General features: G+C 46.0%; 1 protein-coding gene across 1 annotated transcript in view; it reads left to right on the top strand.

The window, feature by feature from the left end:
- The window catches only part of huwe1 (HECT, UBA and WWE domain containing E3 ubiquitin protein ligase 1), an 82,860-nt gene that overhangs the window by 35,361 nt on the left and 19,720 nt on the right, over positions 1-27,779 (top strand). Inside the window, 36 exon segments of the mRNA XM_064957626.1 lie at positions 219-421; positions 606-663; positions 992-1,168; positions 2,335-2,580; positions 3,101-3,234; positions 3,415-3,524; positions 3,818-4,006; positions 4,266-4,482; positions 5,027-5,149; positions 5,450-5,687; positions 6,778-7,000; positions 10,248-10,432; positions 10,799-10,855; positions 11,845-11,967; positions 12,068-12,163; positions 12,553-12,822; positions 12,998-13,150; positions 13,305-13,432; positions 13,661-13,742; positions 13,949-14,125; positions 14,377-14,527; positions 15,669-15,930; positions 16,222-16,402; positions 16,665-16,860; positions 17,152-17,319; positions 17,492-17,640; positions 21,190-21,256; positions 21,511-21,734; positions 22,126-22,337; positions 24,018-24,200; positions 25,016-25,182; positions 25,379-25,600; positions 26,140-26,241; positions 26,488-26,615; positions 26,856-27,015; positions 27,452-27,680. Coding sequence (XP_064813698.1) covers positions 219-421; positions 606-663; positions 992-1,168; positions 2,335-2,580; positions 3,101-3,234; positions 3,415-3,524; positions 3,818-4,006; positions 4,266-4,482; positions 5,027-5,149; positions 5,450-5,687; positions 6,778-7,000; positions 10,248-10,432; positions 10,799-10,855; positions 11,845-11,967; positions 12,068-12,163; positions 12,553-12,822; positions 12,998-13,150; positions 13,305-13,432; positions 13,661-13,742; positions 13,949-14,125; positions 14,377-14,527; positions 15,669-15,930; positions 16,222-16,402; positions 16,665-16,860; positions 17,152-17,319; positions 17,492-17,640; positions 21,190-21,256; positions 21,511-21,734; positions 22,126-22,337; positions 24,018-24,200; positions 25,016-25,182; positions 25,379-25,600; positions 26,140-26,241; positions 26,488-26,615; positions 26,856-27,015; positions 27,452-27,680 — 5,990 coding nt within the window.

Raw genomic sequence — 27,779 nt, 5'->3', positions numbered from 1 at the left:
TCAGGAAAAACTGAACTCTTGTTGCAGCTTTTAACTAGGGCCCTGAGTTTAGCAGTTTCAGGTCACGAATAAACCTAGGACCCCGATCTTTCAGATTGACCATGTAAACTGCATAGTAAATTAACCTGGATCAGTGTGATCTGAACAGGAACAATTCATTATTAGGCCCTAGAGTTTTTCACGGTATAGTAAATGAACACCTGCTTGTCTTCTCCCAGTTACTGGAGGAGATCTGTAACCTGGGCCGAGCCCCGGAGTACATCTGTCAGAAGCCCTCTATCCAGAAGACTGATGGCACCGTGACCGCGCCCCCGGCACGCTCTTCCCACGCCGCCGAGGAGGCCTCCAGCGAAGACGAGGAGGAGGAAGAGGCACTCCATACCTTCACCCAGCAGCAGGGGGAGCCAGAGAGCAACAGACAGTCAGTGCCAGTTGAACTGTATGACATACTAAATCAGAGATGTGATTTCTCCTGATCAATTCAGGATTTATTGCTCCTCTGATATTTCATTTTTTCCTCTATATTGAATAATGTTTTACATTTCACATTTTGTTACATGTGTTTGCGTTGGGGAGTTGGAATGCTGATGGTGTTTTTCCTATAGGGTTGTTGGCACCGAAGAGAGGATACCCATTCCTCTGATGGATTACATTCTCAATGTGGTATGTGGTGTCGAAGTTCTTTCCCATTCTTTCACCTACAATTAAAAAGCACACTTAAATCAAGTCCCTTTGCCACTAAACAAAACTTGTCAATGAAGCAATTCTAGTCTCTCAAATCATATTATGAGATTGTTTCCCTTGTGAGTGTTCAAAATAAATCTGCACATTGGTACTAGGTTTGAAACAAAATAATCACTTTTGGGAGCATATTTAATATTATTATTTTTATACTAGTGTGTAGACTCTTGTTTCCTACTATTGTCTAATCAAACACTTTTTGTTCATATACTGTACCAAACCATGAGTCTTCCCTGGTTTCCCCTCTCAGATGAAGTTTGTGGAGTCCATCCTGAGTAACAACACGACCGACGACCACTGTCAGGAGTTTGTCAACCAGAAGGGTCTCCTGCCCCTGGTCTCCATCCTGGGTCTACCCAATCTGCCCATTGACTTCCCAACATCAGCTGCCTGCCAGGCTGTAGCCGGGGTCTGCAAGTCCATACTGGTGAGACCTGACACGGGTTATGGGGATATGACATGGGTTGTTGTTTTAGTTGGTTGTTGTCTTCTACATCTTTTTATTTGACCGGTATTACCAGCTATGTTTGCTGAAGGTAGAAAATCCTAGGAAATGTTATTTAATTAACACAAGCTCCAATTGTGTGTCAATTAATTGATTCTAATCAAAAACAAGAGGTTGAAAAGTGGTAGAATTGCCCTTTTAAAGTGTTGGCCAAGAGGTTCGGACCTCTTGCGTAATGGTGAAGTTGTTGGCTAAACAGTTGCTGGACCCGGGTTTGAGTCCCGGTCAGGGCTACACCCCGAGTTTGCTACCACATATGTCAATGATTAAACTGCCCGTAATGTACTTCTGAGTCCGTTGGAGAGGATCAGCTTCAGCAAAGTGAGGTGTCGAATCACTGATCTACAGATAGTATTCCCTGCCAAATAGGCTTTGTACAATTAACAACCAGACATTGATTGATAGATTGCAGACAGCTTGTGTCAATTTAAGTAACATTCCTAAGGATTTTTTTTAACCTCCAGCAAACTTAGTGGATAATGCTGGAAATAGCAGTATTTAAAAAATAAAACTCTACTGAAACAATTGGCACTAGATATGGGGGTATGAGCCCTGCCAGGGTCTGAGAGTCCACACTGGTGAGACTGGGAGCATGGGGAGATGTGGAGATATGATTTCATTGAATTTGTTAATAATATATATCCCATTTAGCAGACGCTTTTGTCCAAAGCGACTTACAAGTCGGCTGGGGCCACTACTTTTACATATGGGTGGCCCCAGCGGGAATCGAACCCACGACGTTAATGACTGAGCTCAAGCAGAGCTCAACAACTATAGACACTTAAGAAAAGAGAATTTAAAAAAAAAAGAGAAAAGAGAACTTACATGTTACATTGATCTTTCGTTGTGATTAAGGTCCTATGTTCCTTAGGTTCCCTTTGACACTGCTCCTATTGTGACCACAGTTCAGGCTCCTTGGGGCATCCCAGACCTGTGCTGGTCTTCAATCTCTGACCCCTGTGTGTGGTGCTGCTATGTTGTGACTAAACTCCAGGGTGACCTATTAAATGTAACCAACTTCAGTCTCTGATCCCTGTGACTGTGCTGTATTGATACGGAAGCGCCGTGTGTTGTCCCGTGGTCCCCAGACCCTGTCCCATGAGCCCAAGGTGCTCCAGGAAGGGCTGTGTCAGCTGGACAGCATCCTGTCGGCCCTCGAGCCGCTCCACCGCCCTATCGAGGTCCCCGGGGGCTCTGTGCTCCTCCGAGAGCTCGCCACCGCCGGTCACGTGACCGACGCCACGCTTTCGGCCCGCGCCACGCCCCTGCTACACGCGCTCACCGCTGCACACGCCTATATCCTGATGTTCGTGCACACCTGCAGGGTAGGGCAGGTAAGAAGCCTGGGAACCAATCAGCAATGCTCTCTCTCACACACACACACACACACACACACACACACACACACACACACACACACACACACACACACACACACACACACACACGCGCATACATACATACAGCTGATGTCGGAAGTTTACATACACCTTAGCCAAATACAGTTTTTCACAATTCCTGACATTTTAATCCTAGTAGAAATTCCCTGTCTTATGTCAGTTAGGATCACTACTTTATTTTAAGAATGTGAAATGTCAGAATAATAGTTATTTATTTCAGCTTTTATTTCTTTCATCACATTCCCAGTGGGTCAGAATTTTAGATACACTTAATTAGTATTTGAAGATGTCAGCCATATATAACCAACCAACTGTCGACATATTGCAGCTTTGTCTGTGGATTTTAAAATAACCATGCCTGTGGTTTTTATGTAATTTTTGGGATGCTTTGTTGTTGCTTAATAGTGGTGGGTGCATTAACCGTCCCGTCTCTTTTCCTGTTTGTGTTGTACAGAGTGAGATCAGGGCCATCAGTGTGAACCAATGGGGCTCCCAGCTAGGTCTGAGTGTTCTCAATAAGCTGAGCCAGCTCTACTGCTCTCTGGTCTGGGAGAGCACTGTGCTGCTATCACTCTGCACACCCAACAGGTACACTAAGCTGACTCTTTCTCTCCTACTGGATCTTTATCCCCCTCTTGCTTTATCCATCTATTTTGACCTTGGGTTTCTCTCTCTGGTTCTCCCCTTTTTTCTCTTTCTCTCTCTGGCTTTCTCTTCCTCAGCCAGCAGCACACAGTAACCTTCTCTTTTTCTCCTCTCCTCCTCCAGTCTCCCCCCAGGCTGTGAGTTTGGCCAGGCTGACATGCAGAAGCTTGTTCCCAAGGAGGACAAGCCATCTGGCAGCACCACAGCCACCGCCTCAGGATCCAGGAGAGCTGGTAATGAAGACAACCTCCTACTGGAAAAACAACCAAAAGAAAATGTTATTATCAAATATTTATGAACGTTAATTCATTAAGTATGCAATAGGACATTTTTGTTTGGCAGTGTGCTTTACATTCTGAAAAAAACTGCCAACTTCGGAATGTTAGTCGGGCATTGTTTGAGCAACGTGCAAAGAAAGAACTGAAGGATCTTTTAGCCAAACTTTCTCTTCCATCCCAGCCACCACTAGCTCTAACCACTAGGCCTCTCTCTCTCTCTCTCTCTCTCCCCCCCTCTCTCTCCCTAGCTGATTCTGACACTGTTGCTTTGGACCCCCCTGCCACGGGTCTCCTGGAGGGGATGGGGTTGGACGGGGACACACTAGCCCCCATGGAGACTGACGAGCCGACCGCCGGCACCGCTGACCCCAAGACCAAGTCTAAACTGACTCCCGCCATGGCCACACGCATCAAACAGATCAAACCCCTGCTCTCCGGTGAGGAAATCCGAGATTTTTCTCTTTATTTTAGAGTTATTTTTGTTTATTTGTAGTCGGGTAGTTGGCATAATTGAAGTGTGGAATGGCATCCCCACCAAATGGAGAGATGTACAGTCAGAATCTCTGCGTTAGTGAGAAGTGTGTCTAACTCTCTGATGAAGGTCGGAACACCTCCGCTATGTCTACCGATTCTTTATTTGGGAGCGCTAGCTGTCTTTTTCCTACAGGTGTGTAAACTCTCCCCTCTCACCTCCAGCATCGTCTCGCCTGGGCCGGGCTCTGGCTGAACTCTTTGGTCTGCTGGTGAAGCTGTGTGTGGGCTCTCCAGTCCGCCAGCGCCGCTCTCACCACGCCACCAGCACGGGCACTGCCCCCACCCCCGCCGCCAGGGCCACCGCCTCCTCCCTCACCAAGCTGCTTACCAAGGGCCTCAGCTGGCAGCCCCCGCCCTACACCCCCACCCCTCGCTTCAGGTACGCTAGTCAGTCAGTATCTACCCTGTCACACCCAATCTTAAAGAAAAGCATCCCATCAGCCCATACAAGCTAACCTCTTCTATAGTTCTCAGAGGGTGGAAAAGATTTGGTAATACTTTTGTCTTGTTTCTGATGAGCCCAGAGAACTGTTTGCTTGTGTACATAGATCATCACTCGGGGCTCCCGAGTGGCGCAGCAGTCTAAGGTACTGCATCTCAGTGCTAGAGGTGTCACTACAGACTCCTAGTTCGATTCCGGGCTGTATCACAACCAGTCTGCTTGGGACTCCCATAGCGCGGTGCACAATTGTCCCAGCGTTGTTGGGGTTTGGCCGGGGTAGGCCGTCATTGTAAATAAGAATGTGTTCTAAACTGACTTGCCCAGTTAAATAAAGGTTAAAAAAATGTAACATGTAGGAGGGGCAAGAGGTTAGTTTGGTTACAAGGCTTTACGCTTGTCAGAACGATTCCAACTGCATCTATCGATTGGCTGATTTATGCTCCTATAGTGTCAATTTTAACACTATCACGTGTCTCTCCAGGCTGACGTTCTTCATCTGCTCGGTGGGCTTCACGTCCCCCATGCTGTTCGATGAGAGGAAGTACCCCTACCACCTCATGCTGCAGAAGTTCTTCTGCTCCGGAGGACATGACGCGCTCTTTGAGTGAGTGGAGTACCCCGCTTAGCTCTGTTAATATCTGACAGACTTGCGTTGTTGGTACTTCTTTACATGGAATTTGTCGACGCCCTGTAGCTACAACTAACCCTACTACTGTTGCTGACTACCTGACTGTACATACATATTGACTTTTGGCACTACTTTTGTCAGCATTGTCAATACAATCATTATGAGTATGGCCTTGTTTTACCTGATCATGTGAGTTGACCAGGACAACTATGGGCAATAATGTGTTTCTCTGCCCAGCAGCACTGACACATTTCTCCTTCACCTCTCTCTCCCCAGGACATTTAACTGGGCTCTTACTATGGGTGGTAAGGTGCCTGTCTCTGAGGGCTTGGAGCACACTGAGCTTCCTGACGGGACAGGGGAGTTTCTGGATGCCTGGCTGATGCTGGTGGAGAAGATGGTGAATCCCAGTACCGTGCTGGACTCACCCCACAGCCTGCCCGTCAAGGTCCCTGGGGTTACACCCACCACCCCCCAATTCAGCGCCCTGCGGTTCCTCATCGTCACTCAGAAGGTAGAGGGTGTGTGTGTGTTACGTGGTTTCTTGGTTGCTTAATAGGCATCTGCGATGTTTGAGTTTGCGCTCAAGGTAATTTTGTATGGGCCGTCATTGTATATTAAAATGTGTTCTTAAGTGACTTGCATAGTTAAATAAAGGTTAAAGCAAATAAATACATACACATAAAGGCCAGCATCCCTGAGTCACCTTCACTGTTGATGTTGAGACTGTTGTTTTGCGGGTACTATTTAATGAAGCTGCCAGTTGAGGACTTGTGAGGCGTCTGTTTCTCAAACTAAACACTAATGTACTTGCCCTCTTGCTCAGTTGTGCACCGTGGCCTCACTCCTCTTTCTATTCTGGTTAGGGCCAGTTTGCGCTGTTCTGTGAAGGGAGTAGTACACACCGTTGTACGAGATCTTCAGTTTCTTGGCAATTTCTCGCATGGAATAGCCTTCATTTCTCAGAACAAGAATAGACTGAAGAGTTTCAGAAGAAAGTTCTTTGTTTCTGGCCATTTTGCACCTGTAATCAAACCCACAAATGCTGATGCTCCAGATACTCAACTAGACTAAAGAAGGCCAGTTGTCTTGCTGCTTTAACCAACACAACAGTTTTTAAACTTGGATTAACTAATACCGTGTGCCATTGGAACATGGGAGTGATGGTTGCTGATAATGGGCCTCTGTACGTCTATGTAGATATTCCATTAAAAATCGGTGTATTTCTGATAAATTTGACATTTTAATGGACAAAAAAAGTGTTTTTTTTTCAGAAAAACAAGGTTTTATATATATATACATGATTCCATGTGTTCCATGACACCAGATTCCATGTGTGTTATGTCATAGTTTTGATCTTCACAATGTAGAAAATTACAAAAAATAAAGACAAACCCTTGAATGAGTAGGTGTGTGTGTGTGTGTGTGTGTGTATATATATATACACACACACCTACTCATTCAAGGGTTTGTCTTTATTTTTTGTAATTTTCTACATTGTGAAGATCAAAACTGACATAACACACATGGAATCATGTTGTAACCAAAGAAGTGTGTATTTTGACGTAGTCTATGTAATACTAACCCACTCTCACTGTTTTCAGGCGGCGTTTAACTGCATCCGAAGCCTGTGGAACAGGAAACCCCTCAAAGTGTACGGGGGCCGCATGGCTGAGTCCATGTTGGCCATACTCTGTCACATCCTTCGTGGTGAACCAGTCATCCAGGAGCGGCTGGCCAAGGAGAGGGAGGGCACGGCCCGGCCAGAGGAGGAGGGGGGCCCAGGGGCCACCACGGTGCCTGTAGGCCCCAGCTCTGGAGCTGGAGGTGAGCTTGCGTTTTACTAAGGCAACATTATTAGGGATTGGTTAATGCTCAAATGTTTCATCGACAGAAGATTTGAATTGCAAATCAACTTGACTGGAGGTATTCAACACACTTTAATCACAAAGGCGTTCGATGGAGTTGAGGTCAGGCCTCTGTGCAGGCCAGGCAAGTTCTTCCATACCGATCTCAACAAACCCTTTCTGTATGGACCTCGCCTTGTGCACAGGGGCCATTGTCATGCTGAAACAGAAAAGGGCCTTCCTCAAACTGTTGCCTCAAAGTTGGAAGCACTGCATCGTCTAGAATTTCATTGTATGCTGTAGCATTAAGATTTCCCTTCACCGGATATAAGGGCCCAAGCCCGAACCATGGAAAAACAGCCCCAGACCATTATTCCTCACCCACCAAACTTTACATTTGGCGCTATACATTGGGGCAGGTAGTGTTTTCCTGGCATCCTCCACACCAGATACGTCCGTTGGACTGCCAGATAGTGAAGCGTGATTCATCACTCCAGACGACGCGTTTCCGGAGTCCAATGACTGCGAGCTTTACACCACTCCACACTACGCTTGGCATTGCGCATGGTGTTATTATTCACTTCCATGGCTGCTCAGGTTATTATGCTGACGTTGCTTCCAGAGTCAGTTTGGAACTCTGTAATTGCAACCGAGGACAGACTATTTTTATGCGCTTTAGCACTAGGCAGTGCAGTTCTGTGAGCTTGTGTGCCCTCCATTTTGTGGCTGAGCCGTTGTTGCGCCTAGGTGTTTCCACTTCACAATAACAGCACTTACAGTTGACCGGGGCAGTTCTAGCCAAGCAATAATCTTACTGAGTGAAGGGAGTAGATTAATTGGCTGACTATTGGCAGGAGTAATGGGTGGGTTCTTTGCTGTCTTTCGGGATTGGGCACATTTTAGCATGCTTCCAAACATTTGTAAATGTTCCTTTTTCCAGTGACCAATTAAATATGTCACAGTGGCGCTGTGATCTGGGGAGCAGCATAGCGAAGTAAAAAATATTCCATAAGATCATTACCATCAGGTGACGACTTCAATAGGTTCAACACCACCTATACTGACACCATTTGAAGAATAAAAGAGCAGGTTTTTTTGCTCATATGATCATCAATCCATTGGACAATAGTTTATTTGGAAGATTGGGTGTTTACATTATCGCTCAGTAAATAGATTTTCTTAGTAAAAAAAATCTGCAAAATGATTGTCAATATCATCTGGTTTTGTTATTGTTTTCCCGTCAACCTCCACATTAGATGGGCATGATGAAATGGATGTACCAAGTAAGCCCTTAATTGTATTCCATACCTTTTTACAATCATTTTTATAATTAAAAAAAGCATTTTTGTAAAAAAAAATATATTAAAAAATAGCGATTTAATCTACCTGCCTAATTACATTCTTTTCATCAATTTCTAGTTTAGATTGGTCTGCTAGGGCTTTTGCCATATTTCTTTGAGAAAATCACACAGTTCATCGATCTATGGAGATGGATGAGCCCCAACTGTACTCTTAAGTTACTGGGGCATGATGGTCCATTACCTCAGTGAGCAAATCAGTAAAACATTCTCTAGCGTGGTTTAAATCATCCTCTAGATAAATCAGCTGCCTGGGTAGCGCAGCCAAATAATTTTGGAAATGACTCGTGATTAAATGTATCTCGACTACAGTTCTAAATTCACGCCCTAAAGTTTAGGCTTACGCACTAATGCCTAAAGGCGTCAGCATGCTTCAGTTCGGCTGGCGGCTAGGCAAACCAAACAAGTGAGCTAGCATACTCCCATAAAAGATAACTCGCTTGAAAAATAAATAAAAAACTTTGTCCATTTTGAGACACCGGAGCCAATATACACTTCCTCAAAAGAGTCAGAATTGATCTAAGATGACTCAAGAAATCTGTCATTAATTTTGTTTGTTTTTCCCTTAGTTGCTCACTTTTTATCTAAGATACTTGGTACTGTATTTCTCATTGGAAAAATGTTCATGAAAATTAGTTCTCGTTGAATGACTACAAAGACTTTATTGAAGAATCCCTACAGTTGACCAATCACGGACAAAGGGTCTTCAACTTCAGCTCCAAAACTTCGGCTGGCCTCAAAGTGTGCCCTAACTGCCGAAAAAACCCTTCCGTAGTACAAAACAAACAAAAACGTCAGAATGTCGTCATAATATATGCACAAACGCTGATGCCTTAAAAATAATGAAAAACAACCCTCAATGTTTCCTAGAAATATAAATTGCGTAAGAATGATACATTTATGATTTATTAAAAAAAAAAAAACATGTTATTTATTCAACCTGCCTGCCACCCACTCACCCTTCATCCACACATTGTTTCATGACCCTAAACCCACCTGTTCCGTGGATATAATTGCTACTGTAGAGCATGAATGTGTGCCGGAAGAGCTACTGTGTGCTGAAAAACCTTGGTAGAGTATGGGTGAATTAGTTGTGGTGCTCATTGGAATTTCGTTTATTTTTTCGTTACAGACCAATGCCTTCTAATCGCTTAAATTTTGTGTTTTAATGATATTAATAGCAGCGAAAGCTGAATTTGACACAATTTACAATGTTTATGCACATTAAGGATTAAATTAACATACAAGAACTGTCAAATCAAAATCAAATTTATTTATATAGCCCTTCGTACATCAGCTGATATCTCAAAGTGCTGTACAGAAACCCAGCCTAAAACCCCAAACAGCAAGCAATGCAGGTGTAGAAGCACGGTGGCTAGGAAAGCCTCCCTAGAAAGGCCAAACCCTAGGAAGAAACCTAGAGGAACCAGGCCATGTGGGGTTGCCAGTCCTCTTCTGGCTGTGCCGGGTGGAGATTAAAACAGAACATGGCCAAGATGTTCAAATGTTCATAAATGACCAGCATGGTCGAATAATAATAAGGCAGAACAGTTGAAACTGGAACAGCAGCACGGTCAGGTGGACTGGGGACAGCAAGGAGTCATCATGTCAGGTAGTCCTGGGGCATGGTCCTAGGGCTCAGGTCCTCCGAGAGAGAGAAAGAAAGAAAGAATTAGAGAGAGCATATGTGGGGTGGCCAGTCCTCTTCTGGCTGTGCGGGTGGAGATTATAACAGAACAAGGCCAAGATGTTCAAATGTTCATAAATGACCAGCATGGTCGAATAATAATAAGGCAGAACAGTTGAAACTGGAGCAGCAGCACGGCCAGGTCCAAGGACACTCATTTCAAATGCATGAATTCAACATAGGTGGAGTTGGAGTTGTAGGAACCCCTGGAGCAGCAGTGACTGCAGCAGAGGTGCCAGCAGGTTCCGGGTCAGGACCGGCTACCGGAGGCAGTTCAGCACCACCTGCACCAGGTGAAGCAGCCGAGGACTCTAGTAACTCTACTCCCAGGAGAGAACCACAGGTTAACCAGGTTCCGCTACAGCAGGTAAGGGGACAGGAGGGAAGTTGGGGTGCCAAGGGGAGTTGGGGAGTGTGTGGGTGTTGATCAGTTTGCGTTTTGGGATTTCATTAACTTTGGGACTGTTTCTTCATAGAAATGTATTTTTGGTGGATTGCTTTTGTCATAGACAGATTGGCATTAGACTTTTTGACAGCTTTGGTAGATATGATTGCTTGCATTGCAAGATACGATTTGAAAGCTTCAATTTGATAGCCTCTGTTGCACATTCACTGTCTTGTTAACTAATAAGGTGGTCATGTTGTAATAAGATGAAATTGAACTGTTTTGTTGTCAACCTATTGTCCCCTTGAACCCAAGCGTGGCCTGCTCCACTTTGTCTTGTTATGACAGGGGCAGGGAGGAGGCAGGGAGAGGCAGCCAAACGTCAACCAGCAGCAGCTACAGCAGGTATACAGCTAGGCTGGCTTCACAGCCAGTGTGAATCTGAAAGTCCATTTATACTTGACCTGAGCTGTGCATGCTTTCTCCTACACTGTGCTGAACTTACACATTATTTTCGATGCGAACTGGCGCGAGGGCACATTTTATTGAATTTATACTGCTCTCTTGTGCTTGTAATTGGGGTCACGGTTAAGGAGGGATTTAACGTTTATTTTACTTAACTAGGCAAGTCTTGAGAACAAATTCTTATTTACAATGACATCTGAACCTGGACGACGCTGTGCGCCGCCCTATGGGACACCCAATCAAAGCCGGATGTAGTACAGCCTGGAATCGAACCAGGGACTAGTGACGCCTTATGCACCGAGATGCAGTGTCTTAGACTGCTGCGCCACTTAGGAGGGAGAGAGCGTGTGAGGACAGAGGCATGTTTTGGAGGATAAATGTGAGAAGAGCCCTGCTTTAAATCAAATGGGTTGAATTTCAAAACATTGAGGCATGAGAACTGGGTAGAGGGTAGGATATCATGCTATGTAGAGGTTAGGGAGGACGGATAGATCATTTTGGAAGGATGAACAATGAAAGAAAGTATGTGAGGATTTCTGATCACACTGCCACTGTTTGTTCCTTTTCTCTCTCTCTCTCTGTCCCAATCTATTTTATGTGCTCTCTGGCTCGCTCTCTGTTCTGTGCTCTCTTTTTCATTCTCCCCAGTCACTCTGATCTCTCTGTGGCTCTGTCCTCCCTTCCACCCTCCATCTATCAATCAATGTATTTTATAACATTTTTACACCAGCAGTTGCCACAAAGTGCTCTACAGAAACCCTACCTAAAGCCCCAAGAACAAGCAATGCAGAGGCAGAAGCACAGTGGCTAGGAGAAACGTCCAAGAAGGAACTCTGCTCTAACCCTGTCCTGTGACTCCGGCCTCGCCCCTCTTTCTCTCTCTCTCTCTCCTCTAACCTTATGTAACCCTTGTTCTCTCCTCTATCTAGCTGATGGACATGGGTTTCTCCAGAGAGCATGCCATGGAGGCCCTGGTGAACACCAGCACCATGGAGCAGGCCACAGAGTACCTGCTCACACACCCTCCTCCTCTACTCAGCGGAGCCGTCAGGGTGCGACCACACACACACACACACACAGAGATATTACAGATTACAGTCCCCCCCTCCCATAGTGTATATTAAGTGTACTTGTATGCCCCTCTGTCTGTAGGACATGACCATGTCAGAAGAAGACCAGATGATGAGAGCCATCGCCATGTCTCTGGGACAAGAGGTCAGCATGGAGCAGCGCTCTGATTCACCCGAGGTTTGCCGCCACACACGCACACTTAGACATGCCCCCCCGCACACCGGCATACGGAGGGAACACATTGGTGAATTAATTCAAACGTGAATAGACGAAGGCTCATAAATGAATAACCAGGGCCCAGCCCAGAAACAAGCTGTAGAGTCTACACCCTAGGTATGTGTACATCTGGAAGTATTGGATAGATGTAAGCAATACTGTTGTAGCCACAGATCTAGAGTTCTATTTCTATGTTTTCACCGTCGTCTTTTCAGTTGATGGACTCATTCGAATAATATCTAGTCTATACAGTGCTCTCAGATTTGTTCTGTGCCAAGGGGTTGTTTCTGGACCGCCACTTCACCACCACATCCGCTCATGTTCCCCTCCTCTATCTTTCCCTCTCTCAGGAGGCGGCGCGTCGTCGTGAGGAGGATGACAGGAGAGCCAGGGAGCGTACGGAGGAGGAGGAGGCTCGCTGCCTGGAGAGGTTCCTGGAGGCCGAGCCCCTGGACATTACGGAGCTCCACGCCTTCACTGACTCCATGCTCCCCGGCTGCTTCCACCTGCTGGACGAGCTGCCAGACACAGTCTACCGCCTCTGTGACTTGCTCATGACCGCCATCAAGAGGAGCGGCCCCGAGTACAGGGACCTCATCCTACGACAGGTCGTCAACCAGGTGAGTAACATGGTGTGTGTGTAGTTAGGTGTGATATGCCCGAGTTTAAAAGAATATATATTTAAATTATTTCACATACACCGGATAGGTGCAGGGAAATGTGTTTAGAGACTTCTTTGTTATTATGCATTTAGTATCAGTATACCAGCCTCTCTGTCATGTTTCTGATGTGTAGGTGTGGGAGGCAGCAGACGTGCTGATCAAGGCAGCAGTACCCCTGACCACCAGCGACACCAAAACGGTGTCCGAGTGGACCAAACAGATGGCCACCCTGCCCCAAGCCTCCAACCTGGCAACACGCATCCTGCTGCTCACACTGCTCTTTGAGGTACGGGAAAAAAAACAGACACACAGGAAAACATTTTACTGCTCAAAATATTTGTTTGAGGTCATGGCAGAGAAAGAGAAGCACAGCAATTCCTTTCACTCACACTCACTCACTGGCCCTGTATGCTGATCCATGCTGTCCTGTTTTCCTTAAGGAGTTGAAGTTGTCATGTGCCAGGGTGGTGGAGAACAGTGGGATCCTCAATGTGCTCATCAAGCTGCTGGAGGTGGTGCAGCCCTGTCTGCAGGCTGCCAAGGAGCAGAAGGACATCCAGACACCCAAGTCAGTACCAACCCCTCCTCTGGATCTGTCACAGAAAACTGACGAGAGGACCGCTCAAAAATAGTGTCATAGTGTCCTGCTAGAAATAACAGCATAAACGATCTCTTTCCATTTTCCAATGCCTTACTAGAGAGAATTACTTCAGGTGAAGTAAATGTATAAGCCTGGCTCCTCCCAGACAAATTGCGATGTTCAATACGGCTGAACGTTGTCTGTGACTCTCTATAGGTGGATCACTCCAGTGTTGCTGATCATTGACTTCTACGAGAAAATGGCCGTCTCATCCAAACGCAGAGCGCAGATGAACAAGGTAAGAATAATGTCCTCCGGGTGTCGCATAAAGATGAACCGACTCTATAGAATATGCATATGATTACCATCGTGTTGCCATAGCTGGTCTTTTCCTGACCCTTCTCTCACTGAAAATACACATTTTCTTGTTTCCCATGGACAATAAAATAATTTTCCCTCTCCTTCATTTCTTCCCTCTCTCTTCCTCCCCTCCCCTCTCTCCAGTACCTGCAGCCCAATGGTAATAACTGGCGTTGGTTTGATGACCGGTCCGGCCGCTGGTGCAGCTACTCTGCCTCTAACAACAGCACTATAGACTCAGCCTGGAGGGCTGGAGAAAGCAGCGTCCGATTCACCGCGGGACGCAGGCGATACACCGTACAGTTCAACACCATGGTCCAGGTAGGAACTCTTCCTCATAGCCTCTCTTATACATGCCACTCCAACTCAAACAAAATAACTGAGTCGCCAAACAGTGAAGCATATTTATTTTATTCATCAGACTTTGTGAATACTTTTTTAAAATCCTGGTCTTTAAAAGCATGCTCAAAGGAGAGTATTCATTGAAAGTGCTTTTCAGTTCAGTAATGGGTTTAATTTGGGTCTGGTAAACCATTTCCGTTCTCAGATTTATTCTAATGTTTCTATTCCAGGTGAATGAGGAGACGGGTAACCGTCGTCCGGTGATGCTCACGGTCCAGAGAGTGCCTCGCGTTCCTAAGCCAGCCAAGACAGGCAGCATGACGGACTCTGAGAGAGATGAGGGAGACAGGGGCAAGGCAGAGGAGACCCAGACAGACCCAGGTGATGACTGGACCGACTACTACTAGATCGGAGGATCTATCGTTCCAGTATAGCCTCAAACTGGTTTATGAGAGGGAGGAGGGAGACTGGGGCAAGGCAGAGGAGACTCAGACACTCATGTAATGGCCTTCTAGATGGGAGACACTGTTTTAGTGATATCCACAACCCCAGTGTTTTATAAGCAGATACGGTAGATTAAAGCACATTTTCAGCTAAAGGTGAAGTGTGCAGGTGTTCTTTACCTTTTTGTTAGCCATTGCTGGAGCCACAAACTGCACTCTCACTGTTTATTGGCCAGTCTGAGATATGACTTTTTTTTACAACTCTGCCTAGAAGGCCAGCATCCCGGAGTCGCCTCTTCACTGTTGACGTTGAGACTGGTGTTTCGCATGTACTATTTAATGAAGCTGCCAGTTGAGGACTTGTGAGAAGTCTGTTTCTCAAACTAGACACTAATGTACTTGTCCTCTTGCTCAGTTTGTGCACCTGGGCCTCCCACTCTTTCTATTCTGGTTAGAGCCAGTTTGTGCTATTCTTTGAAGGGAGTAGTACATATTGTTGTAATTGATCTTCAGTTTCTTAGCAATTTCACGCATGGAATAGCCTTAATTTCTCAGGACAAGAATAGACTAATGAGTTTCAGAAGAAAGTTATTTGTTTCTGGCCATTTTGAGCCTGTAATTGAACCCACAAATGCTGATACTCCAGATACTCAACTTGTCTAAAGGCTAGTTTTCTTGCTTCTTTAATCAGAACAACAGTTTTCAGCTGTGCTAACATAATTGCAAAAGGGTTTTCTAATGATCAATTATCCTTTTAAAATGATCAACTTGGATTAGCTAACACAACGTGCCATAGGAACACAGGAGTGATGGTTGCTGATAATAGGCCTATGTAGATATCCATAAATCAGCTGTTTCCTACAATACAAGAGTCATTTACCACAATAACACTGTCTACACTGTGTTTCTGATCAGTTTGATATTTTTTAATGGACAAAAAATTGCCTTTCTAAAACAAGAATTTCTAAGTGGCCCCAAACTTCTGATACGGTAGCGTGTGTGTATGTATGTCATTAGACCAGTAATACCGTTTCTATAGTTGTGTACCATAGTAACATCCCCCTCTCTGATTCTTTCAGACTCTGCCCCAGTAGCTGTGGAGATGAGTGCTCCAAAAGAGGACAATGCTACCCCCCAACTAAAAGAGTCCTCCTCCGGTCCCTCTGCTCCCCCCGCCCCCCCTCCCACAGCCCCCCTGGACCCCACATCGGAACGCACCGGGACAGGAGGAGCCATCGTGGTGCAGGGCCTGACGGAGGATATGACCACAGTGCTCATCAGAGCCTGTGTCTCCATGATCAGTGTCCCTGTGGACCCAGACACCCTCCACGCCACACTAAGGTTCCTGTTTTACTTCTATATGGTTCTTGTTTTCTTCTTGAATCTTTTTTTTGTTATTAAAAGTGTATTGAGTGTTATGAATCTCTAGACCATTTAGCTGACAGTGGCTATCTTGTAGGAAGGTTTACTTGCAATGACTCGTTTGTTTTTGCCTGCCTAACATCAGGATATACTGACTGAGTCGCTCTGTCTGGAAAAGGGCGTCTGCTACATGACTAAAATGTACTTCTGGAATATTTTGTTAGTGTGACAAAAAGCCCTCTACAACTAAAGTGTGTTCTTCTCTTTCAGGCTATGCCTGCGCCTGACGAGGACCCACCATTACGCCATGATGTTTGCTGAGCTGAAGAGTACCAGGATGATCCTGGGGCTGACACAGGGGTCAGGGTTCAACGGCTTCACGCCCCTCGTCACCCTGCTGTTCAGACACATCATAGAGGACCCCGCCACGCTACGACACACCATGGAGAAGGTACTGGATATTAAACCCCTCCCTCGCTAATACCTACCCAGCATGCATCTCAACAGTCCTCTCCTAGAAATGGACAGGCGAACGCTCCAACACATTGCTATTTTTACTATTTCCTGTATTTTCTGATCAGTGGAGCTAAAGGAAAATGGATAGGAACCCATTTTAGACTGTTGAGACACTCCCAGTCAGTGTTAAAATGTAGTGCAATATAGCCATTAGGGTTTTGCACTGAGTGACAGTGCCCCCTGTCTACCCTCTCTAGGTGGTACGGTCAGCAGTAACCAGCGGGGCGGGCAGCACCACGTCAGGTGTGGTATCAGGCTCCCTGGGCTCCAGAGAGATCAACTACATTCTACGTGTTCTGGGCCCTGCCGCCTGCCGAAACCCGGACTGCTTCGCTGACACAGCCAACAGCTGCGTCCGCATCGCCCTGCCCGCACCTCGTGGAGCTGGTACGGGTACGTTAAAATACTCTCATGGGAAAAATCCATATTTTATACAAGTGGATAGTTAAATGGCCACAGGCCTATCTAGCTGGAAGAACCATGCAGAGCAGCGTGGTGTGGTGACCAAATCTTTATTAAACCACTTTTGTATACATCTCGGACAGACCTGTGGCCATTCAACTATCCTCTTGCACCTATAGCTCTCGGCTAGTTCCCTATTTTACAGTGTAACGTAACAATGTGACTGTGTGATTAAACGTGTACATGGTTGCTCGAAGTGTTTCTCTCCCTTCCTCTGCTCAGCCTCAGATGATGAGTTTGAGAATCTGCGTATAAAGGGGCCCAACGCGGTGCAGCTAGTGAAGACCACCCCCCTCAAAATGTCTCCGCTGCCCCCCATCCCTGACACCATCAAAGAGGTCATCTATGACATGCTAAATGCCCTGGCCGCCTACCACGCCCCTGAAGAGGGTAAGACCCTCACACAAACACTCTATCCCGATTAGTCTTTCCTGTGATTCCTCTCATCCTGTCTTCTCTTGAGTCATGGAGCCACATGATCTTAACATCAATGTTGCCTTGTAGCTACACCTGTGTGAAGTCTAGCTTACTGCTAGCTTACTGTGTGAAGTCTCCCCTGTAGCGGAGCGTCCAGAGGAGCGTGCGGTGGCGGTGCCCGGGGGGCAGGACCTGTGTCAGATCCTCCAGGATGTGGGCGACGACGTTTACCAGCAGTACAGACTCACCAGACAGGGCAGTGACTTCGACTCGCAGTCCGCTTTCCATATCAACGTAAGTGTCATGTCTGGCTGGCTGTTTGTAAGAGTCATTCTGGCCATGGTCCTGTTTCAGTAGGGCACACGGTAGTAAAAAAACATTTTGCATCGGGAAAACAAAAGATATGGGTAGGTTTTCGGCCGTTTTATTGAAACTGAATTATTCCCTGACTCAAATAGGCTATTGGTTGCTAAAATATCTGTATTTGTTTTATTTAACCTTTTATTTAACTAGGCAAGTCAGTTTAGAACACATTCTTATTCAATCACGGCCGGTTATGATACAGCCTGGAATCGAACCAGGGTCTGTCGTGACTCCTCTAGCACTGAGATGCAGTGCCTTAGACTGCTGCGCCACCCGGGAGCCGCCTTTTATTTAGTAGGCAACTCAAACTTTGACAGGACTAATCACAACTTTGAGTCCATGTCACTGAGTCAAAATGCAAGCCGAGATCTCCTGCTCAGATTTATTTATTTTTTAACACAATGTTGCATAGGCCTATGTTTTTGAAATTAACAAAATAAAAAAAGTTCTGTAGCAAAGAGGTTTGTACATTATCATAGCATTGGCTATGCTTGAGTTTCCCTGCCAACGTTGTTCTTCTCAGACCGTTTTAATATTATATTTAAAAAATATATATATGATCACACTGTTAATAGTTAGGCACAGCTAAGTGAACTTTTTTTTTTTTTTTTTTTTACTGGACTGATGGCCTGCATCTGATGGTCAGCCTGAGGGGAAGGAGGGAACAGTGGTGAGGCTGCATCTTCCCAGACTCACTATCCCCCTCTCTCCACTGAGAAAAGGGGACACAGTCTTCCAGTAAATAACGAAACTTAATTCGCGCAGCATTATTTCAGCCTCATGCACCAATTAATGTTGTTACTCCTATGACCAGAGTAAGTGAAATATTCCTCGATATTTAAAAAGACACAAGCCGCTAATAATAACAACGCAAGTTTATTGACAGTCTTTGCTGTACTCATTGATTGCAGCTGCAGTGCTGGTTGTAGTGTGACTGGAAGGAGCGATGGTGCGTTTTATGGCTTATAAAACTGTTGAACAAAGTGTTGATTATGTTGTTATTCAGCACTAACACAAACTTAGGCTACACATCAAAACAGCAGCTCTTTGCTGTATTCGTTGAGTCTAGTCATGGTTTTAGAAGTTTTGACATCTCTCAATACAAACTCTGCTGCGTGTTCAAGGCTTGGTTTTAATCTATGGTTCTGGGAAACTGTGCAGACACAGTGATCTGAGCTTTCTGATAGGCCAGCGGTAGGCCTATAGGTGCACTTGATTTGCTCTCTGGGCCTGCTGGGTAGGCGGAGTTCTGCCTTCAGACACATGAAATGGTTAAAAATGCAACCGCTTTGCCTTCCCAGCGCTAGGGCTGCTGAATCAAGTGCATCTCCCGCTCCCAAAAAAAGGAAAGCAAGCCATTTTCACGTGCGCTATGGACTCAGGGAAAATCAACTTGGCAACGTATTGTTATGTGGCGGAAGATGACAACGTAAGCTCTGCACTCTGACGAATTAGGAGTGTTTCAGCACCACACAAATGGGCCTACTAATGGACAATTCCCTGCTCCACTCTCTTCGCAACACAATTCAAGTTGCTGGTTTTGAAGAAATATTTTTTGAAACGTTTCTGACCCGCAATATAATTATTTTGAACCGCGAGAAATGTTTTCATTCCACCCACAAGCTGATTTTTTTTTGTGGGGGGGAGTCACGGGGTGGGTGTCCGGTCCGATGCAGGACTGTGTTCTTGTTGGACAAGTTCAGGTGAAACCTCTCCATTTCAAAATGTTTGTCTTCTTGAACCGGACCCAGGAGTGCGAGTGTCTTGAATCGAAACATTATGTACAGTGCCTTGCGAAAGTATTCGGCCCCCTTGAACTTTGCGACCTTTTGCCACATTTCAGGCTTCAAACATAAAGATATAAAACTGTATTTTTTTGTGAATCAACAACAAGTGGGACACAATCATGAAGTGGAACAACATTTATTGGATATTTCAAACTTTTTTAACAAATCAAAAACTGAAAAATTGGGCGTGCAAAATTATTCAGCCCCCTTAAGTTAATACTTTGTAGCGCCACCTTTTGCTGCGATTACAGCTGTAAGTCGCTTGGGGTATGTCTCTATCAGTTTTTCACATCGAGAGACTGACATTTTTTCCCATTCCTCCTTGCAAAACAGCTCGAGCTCAGTGAGGTTGGATGGAGAGCATTTGTGAACAGCAGTTTTCAGTTGTTTCCACAGATTCTCGATTGGATTCAGGTCTGCACTTTGACTTGGCCATTCTAACACCTGGATATGTTTATTTTTGAACCATTCCATTGTAGATTTTGCTTTATGTTTTGGATCATTGTCTTGTTGGAAGACAAATCTCCGTCCCAGTCTCAGGTCTTTTGCAGACTCCATCAGGTTTTCGTCCAGAATGGTCCTGTATTTGGCTCCATCCATCTTCCCATCAATTTTAACCATCTTCCCTGTCCCTGCTGAAGAAAAGCAGGCCCAAACCATGTTGCTGCTACCATCATGTTTGACAGTGGGGATGGTAGGTTCAGTGTGATGAGCTGTGTTGCTTTTACGCCAAACATAACGTTTTGCATTGTTGCCAAAAAGTTCAATTTTGGTTTCATCTGACCAGAGCACCTTCTTCCACATGTTTGGTGTGTCTCCCAGGTGGCTTGTGGCAAACTTTAAACGACACTTTTATGGATATCTTTAAGAAATGGCTTTCTTCTTGCCACTCTTCCATAAAGGCCAGATTTGTGCAATATACGACTGATTGTTGTCCTATGGACAGAGTCTCCCACCTCAGCTGTAGATCTCTGCAGTTCATCCAGCGTGATCATGGGCCTCTTGGCTGCATCTCTGATCAGTCTTCTCGTTGTATGAGCTGAGAGTTTAGAGGGACGACCAGGTCTTGGTAGATTTGCAGTGGTCTGATACTCCTTCCATTTCAATATTATCGCTTGCACAGTGCTCCTTGGGATGTTTAAAGCTTGGGAAATCTTTTTGTATCCAAATCCGGCTTTAAACTTCTTCACAACAGTATCTCGGACCTGCCTGGTGTGTTCCTTGTTCTTCATGATGTTCTCTGCGCTTTTAACGGACCTCTGACAGTATCACAGTGCAGGTGCATTTATACGGAGACTTGATTACACACAGGTGGATTTTATTTATCATCATTAGTCATTTAGGTCAACATTGGATCCTTCAGAGATCCTCACTGAACTTCTGGAGAGAGTTTGCTGCACTGAAAGTAAAGGGGCTGAATAATTTTGCACGCCCAATTTTTCAGTTTTTGATTTGTTAAAAAAGTTTGAAATATCCAATAAATGTCGTTCCACTTCATGATTGTGTCCCACTTGTTGTTGATTCTTCACAAAAAAATACAGTTTTATATCTTTGTTTTGAAGCCTGAAATGTGGCAAAAGGTCGCAAAGTTCAAGGGGGCCGAATACTTTCGCAAGGCACTGTATGTTTTGAAAGCTGCTGTATTGGTCTAGATATATTGTAGGTCATATTTTCTCCCCCTCCTGTCTCTCAGCCCCAGGTGTTTTCTGCAGATGGAGCGGTAGCTGATTCCTCTCAGTCTGGAACACCCCAGGGAGAAGGTGAGACCCTCCCTCCCTCCTCCTCACCTCCAGCCTCCACTGGTACTTTTACAATACACTTCTTTCCTTAGTTTGGTCAATTTGTATGATGCTAATATACAATATAGTGTATTTAAACAAAATAATCGAGATTTGTCACAATTGCCCCATCAATGTTGTAACATTCCTAGACACCTCTCCCCCCTGCTCGATCCTAACTCTTCTCTCTCTTTTCCACTCCCTCCATCTCCCACCCTCTCTCCCCACCACCTCAGCCTCTACTCCAGAGGAGATGCGTGAGGAGAAGAAGGAGGTGGAGGGGGAGAAGGGAGCCAGCTCAGAGGAGGGTAAGGGGGCCAAGGCTAAGGCCTCCAAGCCCCTGATGCCCACCTCCACCATCCTGCGTCTCCTGGCAGAGCTGGTCAGGTCCTACGTGGGCATCGCCACCCTCATAGCATCCTACTGCTACACGGCCGGACAGTCTGAGCTCATCAAGGAGGTAAGGGTGTTCTACCTGGACTTGGCAAAACGTCCAGCTTTCACAATCTATGTAGAGTTTTACTACTGTAATACATTTGGCACAAATTGCCTCAAGGGCTCGAAGGAGTTTAAACACGATGTTGATAGCCACTACTCCAACCTCGTTAGAGAAAATGTGGAATATATCCTGTGTTTCTATTTGACCTGACTCTAGTCCTCTCTCTGTATGCTGTATATGTATTTAATTTCTGTAGAGGTATGTACAATACATTGCGTCAGTCCTCTCCTCACCCAGGGGTCCATCTCTTCCTCTGCTACATGACTTCTACTCAACATATTACAAATATAGAGAAGTGAAGACTTGTCGTCCTGACTCCCTTCTTGCTCTCTCTGTCTCTCTCCCCCTGCAGGACTGCAGTGTATTAGCCTTCGTGCTGGACCACCTGTTGCCCCACACCCAGAGCTCTGAGGACAAGGACACCCCAGCCCTGGCACGCCTCTTCCTGGCCAGCCTGGCAGCCGCTGGCACAGGCACCGATGCACAGGTGGCCCTGGTCAATGAGGTGAAGGCAGCACTCAGCCGGGCGCTGGCCATGGCAGAGGGCACTGAGAAACACGCCAGGTGAGGGAGGGAGTGGGCTGGGCAGGGCAGAGATATCATAATTGTCTCAAAACAATTAAGCCAATGTTTTTTTCCATGGGGCTCATAAACTCGTCAAAAAAAAGAAAGTCCTCTCCCTGTCAACTGCGTTTATTTTCAGCATGTATAAATATTTGTATGAACATAAGATTCAACAACTGAGACATAAACTGAACAAGTTCCACAGACATGTGGCTAACAGAAATGGAATAAGGTGTCCCTGAACAAAGCGGGGAAGGGGTTAAAATCACAAGTAACAGTCAGTGTCTGGTGTGGCCACCAGCTGCATTAAATCTCCTCCTCATGGACTGCACCAGATTTGCCAGTTCTTGCTGTGAGATGTTACCCCACTCTTCCACCAAGGCACGTGCAATTTCCTGGCCATTTCTGGGGGGAATGGCCATAGCCCTCACCCTCCGATCCAACAGGTCCCAGACGTGCTTAATGGGATTGAGATCCGGGCTCTTCGCTGGCCATGGCAGAACACCGACATTCCTGTCTTGCAGGAAATCATGCACAGAACAAGCAGTATGGCTAGTGGCATTGTCATGCTGGAGGGTCATGTCAGGATGAGCCTGCAGGAAGGGTACCAAATGAGGGAGGAGAATGTCTTCCCTGTAACGTATAGTGTTGAGATTGCCTGCAATGACAACAAGCTCAGTCCCATGGTGCTGTGACACACCGCCCCAGGCCATGACGGGCCCTCCACCTCATACTCGATCCCGCTCCAGGCCTCGGTGTAATGCTCATTCCTTCGACTATAAACGAGAATCCGACCGTCAGCCCTGATGAGACAAAACAGCGACTTGTCAGTGAAAAGCACTTTTTGCCAGTCTTGTCTGGTCCAGCGACAATGGGTTTGTGCCCATAGGCGACGTTGTTGCCGGTGATGTCTGGTTGAGGACCTGCCTTACAACAGGCCTACAAGCCCTCGGTTCAGCCTCTCTCAGCCTATTGCGGACAGTCTGGGCACTGATGTAGGGTTTGTGCGTTCCTGGTGTAACTCGGTCAGTTGTTGCTGCCATTCTGTACCTATCCCGCAGGTGTGATGTTCAGATGCACCGCTCCTGTGCAGGTGTTGTTACACGTGGTCTGCCACTGTCCGCCCTGTCTCCCTGTAGTGCTGTCTTAGGCGTCTCACAGTACTGACATTGCAATTTATTGCCCTGGCCACATCTGCAGTCCTCATCCCTCCACGCAGATGAGCAGGCACCCTGGGCATCTTTCCTTTGGTGTTTTTCAGAGTCAGTAGAAAGGCCTCTAGTGTCCTAAGTTTTCATAACTGTGACCTTAATTGCCTACCTTCTGTAACCTGTTAGTGTCTTAACGACCGTTCCACAGGTGCATGTTCGTTATTTGTTTATGGTTCATTGAACAATCATAGGAAACAGTGTTTAAACCCTTTTATAATGAAGGTCTGTGAAGTTATTTGGAATTTTACGAATTATCCTTAAAAGACAGGGTCCTGAAAAGGGGACGTTTCTTTTTTTGTGGAGTTTATTATTTACTATCCATTATGTCATTTTGATGTGTGTCAAAAGTTGAAATTGGTAATGTATTTGACAAATGGACAGATTCATAGTGCATTCATTATGCATTTTATCTGTCCCTGTGTGCCTAGACTTAACGGAAAACTCCCCATTTTTCTCTCTCTCCCCCCAGGCTCCAGGCGGTGATGTGCATCATCAGCACCATCATGGAGTCGTGTCCGTCCACCTCGAGCTTCTACAGCACGTCAGCAGCCAAGACGCAGCACAACGGCATGAACAACATCATACGCCTCTTCCTCAAGAAAGGACTGGTCAACGACCTGGCTAGAGTACCGCACAGCCTCGATCTGTCCAGGTACACACACACACACACACACCACTGATCCTCTCAAACCCCTTACTCACCCTCTTAGATGATTCACATTGCTTACTACTTTATCGTAAGGCATCAGGGAAATCTTCCCCTGTGGGTGTTTCTTCCAAACGGCATGCAAAACAGCATGTTGACTGGTAGCTTGTCTTGCACGGTGCCAAAGCTGGCTTAAGAGCTTCCCCCCCAATTGGTTATTGTGACGTCTCATTGCTTAAATTTGCATAGATTTCATATTTTCTCAACTGTCTATCTTGTGGTCAAATCGCTGAATGTCTCCGTATCTCTTCCTTCCATTGAGAATGTTTTTCTCGGTTTCCCAGGTGGCGCAGTGGTCTAAGGCTAGCTGTGCCACCAGAGATTCTGGGTTTGAGCCCAGGCTCAGTCGCAGCTGGGAGGCCCATGGGGCGGCGCACAATTGGCCCAGCGTCGTCCGGGTTAGGGAGGATTTGGCCGGTAGGGATATCCTTGTCTCATCATGCACTAGCGACTCCTGTGGCGGGCCGGGTGCAGTGCACGCTGACCAGGTCGCCAGGTGTACGGTGTTTCCACTCTACACCTGGTGCGGCTGGCTTCCGGGTTGGATGTGCATTGTGTCAAGAAGCAGTGCGGCTTGGTTGGGTTGTGCTTCAGAGGACGCATGGCTCTCGACCATCACCTCTCCCGAGTCCGTGTGGGAGTTGCAGCGATGAGACAAGACTGTAACTACTACCAATTGGATACCACGAAATTGGGGAGAAAAAAAGGGGTAAATTAAATAAAAAGGAAATGTTTTTCTCATCATTGACTTGTTATCTCAGTCCCAACATGGCAAACACAGTGAATGCAGCTCTGAAGCCCTTAGAGACTCTGTCCCGCATCGTCAACCAGCCCAGCAGCCTGTTTGGAGGGAAGGGGGGATCCAGCAAGAACAAGGCTGAGCACGACACTGTGGGAGCCGCCAGGGACTCCAATAGCAACACACAAGGTACCACAGGTGATGCACACACACACACACACACGTTTGCACTCAAACACATACACAATGTAGACATACAGTAACAAATATGTACACACTACACACAGACACCCACATGCTCCCCAGAACCACAGGGATATAGGAAACTCACATTTAGACTGTTCTTGGCTTACTGTTCATCTCACTGAATCCATTTTCTTTGCAGGTGACTCTGGTGAGGCTGAGGGGACTCTGGTGGAGGGCAGTCACAGGGTCCAGGGGACAGACAGTGACCTGATGGACGGAGAGACTGAGGGAGACACGGCAGTCATCGCTGGTCAGCCAGAGGTGCTCAGCACAACGGCCATGCAGGTGGAGAACGAGCTGGTGGATCTGATAGACGAGCTGTTGGAGAGAGACGCTGGCGCCGTCAATAGCTCCATTATCGGTAAGCAGGGCGTCTGGAATCCAGGCGACTGTTGAAAAGGGTGAAACGTTACAAACCGTTCAATTAGAAAAGCATTTTCTAGAACAGAATTGGGGTCTCATTTCACCTCTATTAAATCTCTATCTGCAACATTCTAAAAGGAAATGTCTTTCCAGATTTCTATTAAATGTGACCGATTTATTCATTTAAAAAAAAAAAATGAATTCTTGTATACCAGTGACCGGCCAGCTCATTATCCTCGGGAGGATGATCTCATCCTCTAGGGGGAAATGGCAATCATTTGAGAGAAGTTTGAGTTGGGTTTTGTTAGTGGTTTTTTTCTCTGATTTACGCTTTGGCCACATAAGTATAGGAGTCAATAACAATTTTTGGGTACGAGTTAACAGAATATGAACTTTGAAAACAAATATGACTAATGTTTCACCTGTCTGAATACACCACTGGACTCATCAGAGTGAAATGGGATGGTGTAGAAGAAAGGGGCAGGCACATGCAGTACATCATCTTGTTTCTGATTGGTTGTTTGCTCTGTAACTCAGTGGGACGTGGCAGTGGTGAGGATGAATCACAAGAGGACGTGTTGATGGATGAGGCACCCTCCAATATCAGTCAGGCTTCTACTCTACAGGCCAACCGAGAAGGTAAGTGCTGGTTCTGATATTTTATTTTCACATTGTCCTCTCCAACATGGTTCTGACAATTATGGTGTATGCGTAACCTAGCCAGCACAGTACAGCTTGGCGTGGTTCTGTCGTAAAAAAAAATACATTAAGTATCTATTTAATTTGTTTTTATTTAGTTATATAGGGTTATTAGGGTGAACCGAGTTCAAGTGTGTTGGGTGGTTTGGTCTCGCTCACTGTCCCCTCCGTCTTCTCCTACCGTAGACTCTATGAACATCCTGGAGCCTGAGGATGAGGAGCACACGCAGGAGGAGGACTCCAGTGGCAGCAACGATGAAGAAGACAGCCAGGACGAAGAGGAGGAGGAAGAAGAGGAAGAGGAGGAGGATCAGGTGAAGAGTTTGAAGTCTCTGGAGTGTTTTTTTTTGTGTGTTCAGTTACCTTGTCTGAGTCGTGATTATTTGCATTGGCTCCGGCTTAGCGGGCTATTATACAGGACACCTGGGTTCGAACCGGCTTGGTCACATTCGAATGGTATCCATTTACTAACTTTAGAATGAGTTTTGTAATGGAAAAAATAACAGTGTAAAGAAAGAAAAAATTGTCTAAATATGCCATGTTCTGTTTCTCAGGACGATGAAGAAGGAGATGAGGATGATGACGATGAGGGTTCGGAGATGGAGCTGGATGAAGATTTCCCAGACATCAACGCTGCGCCACACATCCGCTTCGAGAGGTTTGACCGCGACGATGACCTCATCATAGAGTTTGACAACATGTTCTCCACCACCGGTGAGTCATATTGGTGTTTTTATTCCTCTTTGTTTTTCATAGTCTTTGTTTTGAATGTATGGATAGATTTAGGAAGCAGCTTCTATGTTATTGAACTGGGCCCATATATTTATAAAGCCTCTCAAGTGTAGGAGTGCTGATTTAGGATCAGCTCCCCCTGTCCATATATTCCTAATCTAAAAGACCGAACTGATCCCGGATTGGCACCCCTACTTTTAAGACACTTTATGAATACGGGCCCTGATTTCTCAAAGTAGGTTGTCTCTTTTTTTAAATAATCCTAATGAACAACTAACACTAAAGACATAGATTTACGAATAGCTACGTAGCCTATATTATAATAGCCATATAGCAGTATGTAGAATGACGGGGTTGTGTCACTACGTTTCCCCCTAATGTCTGCAACTGTTCTCTCTGTTTATCGTGTTCCCATCAGCTGACATCCCTCCCTCCCCAGGCAACATTCCCAGCTCTCACCCCCTGATGGTGCGTCACGCCGACCACGGCTCCCTAACGCTGGGCGGAGCCGGCACCAACAACCGCCTGGCGCAGGGCATGGGTCGTAGCCAGAGAACACTACGCCAGCTCACCGCCAACACGGGCCACACGATACACGTCCACTACCCCGGGAACAGACAGCCCAACCCTCCACTCATCCTGCAGAGGTGAGATGGAGATGCTACAATGAATGAATGGGACTTTTCCTAGGTCATGGGTCAGAGTCTGTCAAACATTTTAAGCAGCTTTTGATTTTGTACGTACAA

This window comes from Oncorhynchus masou, chromosome 33, assembly GCF_036934945.1.
Source record: "Oncorhynchus masou masou isolate Uvic2021 chromosome 33, UVic_Omas_1.1, whole genome shotgun sequence".
Lineage (NCBI taxonomy): Eukaryota > Metazoa > Chordata > Actinopteri > Salmoniformes > Salmonidae > Oncorhynchus > Oncorhynchus masou.
Note: the sequence above shows the minus strand (reverse complement) of the source record. Positions and strands in the feature narration are given on the sequence as shown.